This window comes from Nicotiana tabacum, chromosome 8 (genome assembly GCF_000715075.1).
Source record: "Nicotiana tabacum cultivar K326 chromosome 8, ASM71507v2, whole genome shotgun sequence".
Lineage (NCBI taxonomy): Eukaryota > Viridiplantae > Streptophyta > Magnoliopsida > Solanales > Solanaceae > Nicotiana > Nicotiana tabacum.
This window is the reverse complement of record NC_134087.1, coordinates 152,205,526-152,213,640: the sequence shown is the minus strand read 5'-3', so window position 1 is coordinate 152,213,640 and position 8,115 is coordinate 152,205,526. Positions and strand designations below refer to the sequence as shown.

The following is an 8,115-nucleotide window of genomic DNA, read 5'->3' as shown; positions in this document are numbered from 1 at the left end:
TCTCAACAAATGTACTTCCTATTTAAATTAAAGATTTGGAAAAATAGCCCCGCGATAGAATTTTAAAGCACGTCGGTCAGAATTTTGAAGTACCAGGAATTTTGATGATTACTAGAATTTTAACCCACAATGCGAAGAAATTTGTTGATCGGTCAGAATTTTGTAGCCAATTGCACAAAAATATGGCAACCGTTAGAATTTTGTGACTATCACCATAACTTGCAAAATTATGGCAACTGTTAGAATTTTGTGACTATTACCATAACTTGCAAAATTATGGCAACCGTTAGAATTTTGACGAATCACAATAAGATTTGCCCAATAATTATTGAAACTTTCGTGCTTCAAAATTCTGACCAACGATTATTTTTCCAAGACTTTCGTAGTGGAATCAAAATTTAAATGGTGGCGCCAAATGATTATATTGTGCCATTCTCCCAAAATTCTAACCTTTCGACGTAACACTAACATCAATAGCATGCCTTTCGGACGGGCTATCTTAGCTAGTGCTTTATTTGGCTCTTAAAAGACGCTATACCTTAACAGCCGTTTGGCTCTTAACCTTGTATACATCCGGAGATGACTCCCATATCATCATTTCACGGCACTCTTTTACATTGTACGTTGCGCTTTATCAGGAAAAAGCATGCCCTTTGACAGCACCGTTGGTCTAAGTTCATCTCACATTGCTGTCAGAATTTCGTCAATATCCCTTGTGAGGGCATCCATATCCGGCATACTTGGCAAATGATCAAGGTAGGGAATGTGCCTTGAATGAAATGGCACGTGGGACACGTACACTCTTGGTCTAATGGGAGGTGGAGCATGCTCCCTCGTCAAATCAGGTTCAGCATTCTCTTCCTCTTCATCATCACCCTCGTCAGGAAAGGATGTGTCATCTCCAGACTCATCGGCATTGTCGTCATAATCACTATTCTCTTCCCAACTTTGCACATTTGCCAGATCTCGATTAAATATATCGTCTTCGGGCAATTAAGTAAGGACAAGACCAACAAGTTACTCGTTTTCACTGCACAACCAACAAAATAATGAGTTACTCAAATTGGTCCAAACTTTATATAACTTTATATATTCACTTACAAATCATAATGTGTTGATATCCCATGATGCACATTATCCTGTTGATGATGACTCCCGGATGGACCACCATGATCCAACACACCAAAACTAGGCATATTCCAACTGGCCGTTGGTTCATAACTTGTAAAATTCATATGTGGTCGGTACCCCATGTGGAATATATGAGTGTTAATACAAATTCAATACACAAAAATATACATCGTAATACAAAGAAAAGTTGATGTTTACCACTCTGCTTGTGGATTACGTAAACTAGGGGAGAAATTATTTCCTCGCTCCCCATTCGCTCGTGGAGATAAGTTTAGATCATGCCAAACTCTTTCAGTCGGAACCTGTTCGGCTAAAACTGCTCCAAAATAACCACCCGGTGATTGAGGGATATCCCTACTTTGCGTAACCTCATTATTGCGAACATCTTCAGCCTTGACGTACATTTCCAACAGTTTTATCACAATAGATTTCCGGTATTCATCTAGAGTCCTCAAAAAATCTTTCAGAGTTTCATCGTCTTCGATGTTAAACGCAGCATAACAAGCAACCCCTTGCGAAGTCACATAATAGGGATATCTTCCGGTCACTTTAATATTCACAGAACGTTTGCTCACACTCATTTTATTACATAACAATGATACCAATCTATTGTACTCCATTGTAAGTGACAACTTAACATGACACTATGGAGATGTGGTTTATAGACAATCGAACTGATTTGATTCAAAAATGATAAAGAAATAAGATTAAAAACGAGATTTAGCAATTGAAATTGAAGAAGATGACAAGCCTAGCTCCGAGCACAATGTCTCCAAGGACAAAAGTGAAGGCAATGATAAGAACAAGTAAAGTTATCTAATTAAGAGCAAAAGTAATATAGCATGTGTTTGACAAGAATTTCGTTTCTTACAATGGCTGCTGGGCCTGCTATTTATAGTTATACCTAGGGAAACAAGATCCTAGGGTCAGGCCCCACTAAAATGATAACAAAGGAGTCATTGATGAATATGTAATAGCAGGCCATGAATGTAAATATTTTCTGTAACAGTTGCTCATTTTATATTAGAAAATATCCTCTCATTGAATGCTATCCGATGACAAATACTCGGTTTGCTCCCGTTGACGATGCTCCCTTTGGGTTTTATCAGATATCGATTGTAGTTGTCATATCCGGTACTGATTGTTACTTGACTCGCCTTTACCTGTCTTCGGTTCCACGTATCATTCGATCATTTATTATAAACCAATTTTACCCCATACAAATAGTCCCCCTGCTTTCCGGTGACATATCTTTGTGTTACCAGGAAGTTGATAAAGATCCTTTTCTTGGCGGGAAAGTCCTGAACAGTTTCTGACGCTTGAAAGGACGCACGTCTTCTCGCATTTAATACCCCGAACACGTGTTGTTCCACGATTCAACAAATATTTTTTTTCCAGTTTTCCAGGTAATCATGACCACACTTTTTACTGTCTATATCTTTACTTCTGCACATTGCTTTACTTCTTTACTTCCTAAGTCTTAATTTTCGTAAGTCCCTCTTCTTCTCCATACTTACTCTATATTTTCTTAGAGATTTTTCCATCTTCTTCAACGCTCTTAACAAAAAAAATTCTGACTCATTATTACCATGGCTTCTTTCATTACCCTTTTTGGAAACTCTGGTCTCCTCTAAGGTGGAGGCCCAAAGAGAAACAAGGACAAAGAAACTGACGTCGATTTTAAACCTCCTACTGTAAGCACCATCATACCAAAATACCTCAGTACTACTAATGACTTCCAAGAGAAGGCCCCTATTGCGTCTTCATAGACTTGGGTTGTTAGTAGGTATTCCTCCTCCATTCGTCCTTCTAGTATCCATAATGCGAATAAGAACTGCAACTGCCCTGATCTTACATTACTTGCTCCGGACATGACAAAACGGGTTACCTTTACCAAGAAGGGTTTTACGTATGTCTATACGTATCCCTTTACCTTAGGCAATTCTCCCTGTGGTCGAATGTCGACCCTATTATTTTGGAGTTTTGCTACCGGTACCAGTTCTCCCTAGCACAAATAGGCCCATCGTTATGGCGAACAGTGGCTTGCCTTCGCCAAGTGAGCACGGAGACTGGGGAAACCCTAACCCTTGAACGCATGATAAATCTTTACTCTCCTAAAATTTTCCATGGGGGAGTAATAAACTTTAGCAAACGCGACCACCACGCTATTCTCACCAGCGTGGATGATGACAATGACCGTGGGTGGATGGAGCGATTCGTCATTATCGCTACTAGGGACATTATCCCGGCCACAACTCCGTCTTTTCCTAAGTCATGGAATAGTTTCCGTAAGTTTTCGATTCATTTCTTTCCTTCATGAAAAGACTGTTTCCAGTTGTTAATGATCTTCTTATTTCTTTTGTTCTAGCTACCCGATGGGAGCCACCACGAGTTCAAGGTCTGGACCAGTGGGTCCAGAAAATTCTTAAAATCACAACACCAGAATCCCGTCGGTGGAAGGAGATGGCCCTCAAATACATGTGGAAGGCCAAAAATTATTGTAATCTGAGTTCTTTTTCCTTTTATCTTTGTATGAACACAGATAACTTCATAAAAAAGTTGCTAACCCGCTTTTTGTTTGATTCAGGACTACTGCAAGGCTCTGTGACCTGCCCCGAGGTTGATGTCTTAGTTGACCCCGGTGAGGGTGCCTCTTCTCGGAGTCCCCAACTCGAGAACAAGTAACTAAAAATATGACGCTCTTCCTCAGCTGGGGTTAAAGGAAGAAGATAAATGAAACAACGACCGAGCTGGCCATTGTCACAGTGGTCCTCGATGATGAAGAGGAAGCTAGTGGTGGAGAAGCTTCCCTTCAAAAGAGGAAAAGATCTTCATCAGCTCAACTGGATGCTCAACCGGGGGAGCTTCAAAACCCGTCCACAGGAGAGACCCAATCTCTTTGGGGCGAGATGGACTTGGTGGATAATGCCGATTCTTGCTTTCCAATCCCCATTGCTGCCTCTGGTCCAAGGAGTTCGTACCCTGTGCCTCGTCTGCCTTCGACCATCCAGTAAACAACAATTAGCACTGCCCCTGCCATAGCTGCTTCTCATCCTTTCACACTAGCAACTTTATGCCCCTCAACACCAGTTGCACCTTCACCCCCAGTACCAACTGCATCTCCTCGACTAGCAATAAATGTTCGAGAAAGGGATGCTTCTCCTTCTTGGTATCCTGACCATGGGAATTTAGGGCACAATTATTCACCCCTTCCATAGATCCTCAAGGGAGGAGAAGTACCACTCTTTCGATTCGAAGAAGTGCCATCTGTTTTCCAAGACGGTAGAGCTTGCGAACTATCTAAAGTCGCTGGCTTCCGAAAAATATTGGAAGATAATGTGCTCCCTTTCGGGAGAATTCTTGTTAAACAATTCCATGCACAAGGCAATAGCTGTATCATACTTGCTTTCTTATATCTTCTTTTCCATTTAGTTGCTGCAATATAAATCCTAACTTTGATACTCTTTTTTATAGGCCAACTTTCTCGCTTCCGATGGCCTGCAAAGACTGATCCTCGATAAGCATGAACTTGCTTCCGAGCGGGATCAATTGTTGGCCGAAAGGAACCAACTCGATGCATGCCTCCCGCTGTTGGAGGCAAAAGTTGCTAAGATGGAAAGATTGATGCTCGGTTGCAGCAGAGCAAGCAAGATAAAATGGCCCACAGCCAAGAAGCTACTCAATTACACGAGCAACTTCAAGAGGCTAAGACTAAGTGGGCCGAGCTCCACGACGTTGTACTTGCTGCTACCGAGCAGCGAGTCTGTCTTTGAGGAGCAAATAAATAATTTGAAGGAAGGCTTAAGCTCCAAAACCGAGGAGGCCAATGCTACCAAGGGAAAGAGGGCCAAGATGGAGAGGCTGAAGAGGGCCATAGATCAGAACCGAATTCACTCAACTACGAATGTTGAGCTCGATTCTCGCCTTACTACCTTAAGATCCGAAGGCCGAAATTGATTGGCTCCAAGCAAAGATCTAGGACCAAGGAGATTCCCTCGTATTTGTAAAGTCTTATGCCACATATCATATAAGGAGGAAAACCTTGGAAGATGCCAAAGTGGGCATCGCTAATATAGATGATTGTATTGCCCAGGCTAGAGAACTGGAGTTATCTGCTCGTGAACGCCTTCCCGCTCGGCCCGCTGCAATTGACTCCTCGATTATTGATTCTTAGTATTTGGGGACCGAATGGGAAATTGAGGAAGAAGAAGATAAAGACACCGGACCGGTAGCTGATCCGCCTTCCTCCACCGGGGGAAACGTAGATCCCTCTCTCCATTCGGACTCCAGCGACAATGATGCTTAGTTACTTTTTTTTCTCTTCTCTTTTTTATTCTTTGTAATTATGCCAAAGTTTTCACCGAGTTTGGCACTTTGATAAACAAATAATTTTTTGCTTAAGTGTTGTGCAAATTACATTTTCTTTGCATTGAATTGGCTAAAGCTTCGGGTATATTTTCATCCAATAGCTTTTTGATTTTGGGCATAAATTCTTCCGGAATCAACCCTTTACTATGAGGATTTTATAAGAGATGGCCCTCTTATGTTTACGGTGCTCTTGAAGAGGATGTTTCCTGTTCATTCCGGCACAAGCATTTAAAGTTTTTGTTAACTTTCAAATGATAAAATCAACTCATCATTTGGACAAGAAATAAAATAAAAATAAAAGGACTTTATTGTATTTTTTCTATCTTTAAAAGTACATAAGCATTCATTTGCTAAAGTAAAAAAATTGTCAATACATGTGGCTAACTTGTAGAACTTATTTTTACGGGACTGGTTATGCAGTCCCCGGTCCTAATGAGATAATATTGTTCCCGGTTCTAGCAATTTTCGATTTTTGTGACATTATTGTTGTCTTATCTTATACTATTCCCCTAGTGTTCAAATACGAAGTATGCGAATTAGAACACTGGAAGTCTTGCTTTATTGGTGGAAACAACTTGTGAATGGTTAAATAGTCTTTGGTTTGATGGCAAGCTTTGCTTTCCATCAACATTTTACCATTGAGCCAAAGATTATTTAACTATCCACATAGCGGTTTATCATTGGTATGAAGATTTCAATGCCTTGTCATTTAAAAGTCTTATCCATACCAATGACGCTCCTTCCGTAGTATGCTTTCTGTTGTGCCTCATTAAAAACCTTGCCAGAAAAACCCAATTGGGATAAAAATTGGTCGAAGGAAAAAAGAGTGCAGCACATACTTTCAATATTGATAAGATCCATCAACAGTAGTACCTTTTGAGGTGAGTCACATTCCAATTACTAGGCAACTTGACTCCATTTTAATTCTCCAATTCATATGATCCTTTACCGGTAACAGTTGAAACCAGTAAGGACCTTCCCATATTGGACCCAGCTTACTTGCGTTAACTTCCCGAGTGCTCTGAGTCACTTTTTTCAAAATCAAGTCTCCTACTTTGAAGTAGCAAAGTTTGGCCCTCCGATTATAATATCTTTCCATCCTTTGCTTTTGAGCCACCACCCTCACGCACGCCAAGACCCCGTGTTCGTATAGCAGGTCCATCCTCACCAATATCGCTTCATTGTTCGCCTCTTTGTTTGATCGGGAAAACATCAAAGTTGGTTCCCATAACTTCACCAATATCAGATCTTCCGTACCATATACAAGAGAGAAAGGTGTTTCTTCCGTGCTCAACTTTGCCGTTGTTCGGTATGCCCATAGTACACCCTGTTGCTCTTCGGGCCATTTGCCTTTAGCAGTTTCTATCTTCTTTTTAAGGTTCTGGATAATCACCTTATTTGTTGATTCCGCTTGTCTGTTAGCACTCGAATGGTAAATCCTCTTGATTTTCACATCTTCCAAAAATTTTGTGACTTTTGAGCCTATGAACGGCGACCCGTTTTCATAAGCAATTTCCTTCGATATTTTGAATTGATAGATTATGTGGTCCAATTTGAAGCCCATCACTTCGCGTTCACTGATCTTTCAGTAAGTACCTACTTCAACAAATTTAGTGAAGTAGTCTGTTAAAACTAACATAAATCTTACCTTTCCGGGACCCTGTGGCAGAGGATCGACTATGTCCCCTCCCCATTTCATGAATGGCCATGGGGACAATACCGAATGCAAGAGTTCTGCTAGTTGGTGCACTAATTTCGCATGGCGCTGGTATTTGTCGCATTTATGAACGAATGCCATTGGGAACTGCTCTATCCGGGGCTAATAGTAACCCGCCCTAACTATCTTTAGAACTAACGAATCTACACCAGAATGGTTCCCACAAATTCCTTTGTGGACTTCTCTCATCACGTAGTCCACCTCCGAGGTTCCCAAACATCGGGCCAATGGTCCTTGGTATGATCTTCTATACGATTGCCCATCCACGAGGCAGTGACGAGCTGCTTTGGTTCATACTGCCCGGGATGCCTTCAGGTCTTCTAGTAATTTTCTATGTCGAAGATACTTGACGAACCCATTTCTCCAATCCCGAACTAGGTTGGATGAATTGACATCACAGTAACCATCCACATCCAATATCGAATGTAGAAGTTGAACGATAATACTAGAGTCAGATCCTTTCATCTCTGTAGATGACCATAAATTGGCCAATGCATTTGCTTCCACGTTTTATTCCCTAGGAATATGAATGATCGACCATTCCTTGAACTATGCAAGCAATGCCTGAACCTTGTTTGCATACTGTTGCATGCGTTCTTCCTTTGTGTAAAAAATTTTGTGCACTTGGTTTACTACTAGTTGGGAATCACATTTTATCTCGATGACCTCGGAGCCAAGTCCTAGGGCTAGTTCAAGTCATGCAACCAAAGCCTCATACTCAGCTTCATTATTAGTTAATGGAACAATCTTAATGGCCTGCCTTAGGGTTTCTCCCGAGGGTGTGACTAGGACTACCCTGAGACCGAAACCTTTTACATTGGAAGCTCCATCCCTAAACAAGTTCCGAACTCCTAGTGTCATTCCAGACACCAGCACTGCTTCCTTAGCAACCAAGGGCA

At 41.3% G+C, this 8,115-nt stretch overlaps 1 protein-coding gene across 1 annotated transcript; it reads right to left on the bottom strand.

The window, feature by feature from the left end:
• Window positions 1–4,180: 4,180 nt before the first annotated feature.
• On the bottom strand, window positions 4,181–7,063 carry LOC142163357 (uncharacterized). The gene is made up of 2 exons (XM_075220632.1): window positions 6,499–7,063; window positions 4,181–4,305 (listed from the first exon to the last, which is right to left on the bottom strand). The coding sequence occupies exons 1-2, from the start codon at window positions 7,061–7,063 to the stop codon at window positions 4,181–4,183; spliced, it is 690 nt and encodes a 229-aa protein (XP_075076733.1).
• Window positions 7,064–8,115: the final 1,052 nt, after the last annotated feature.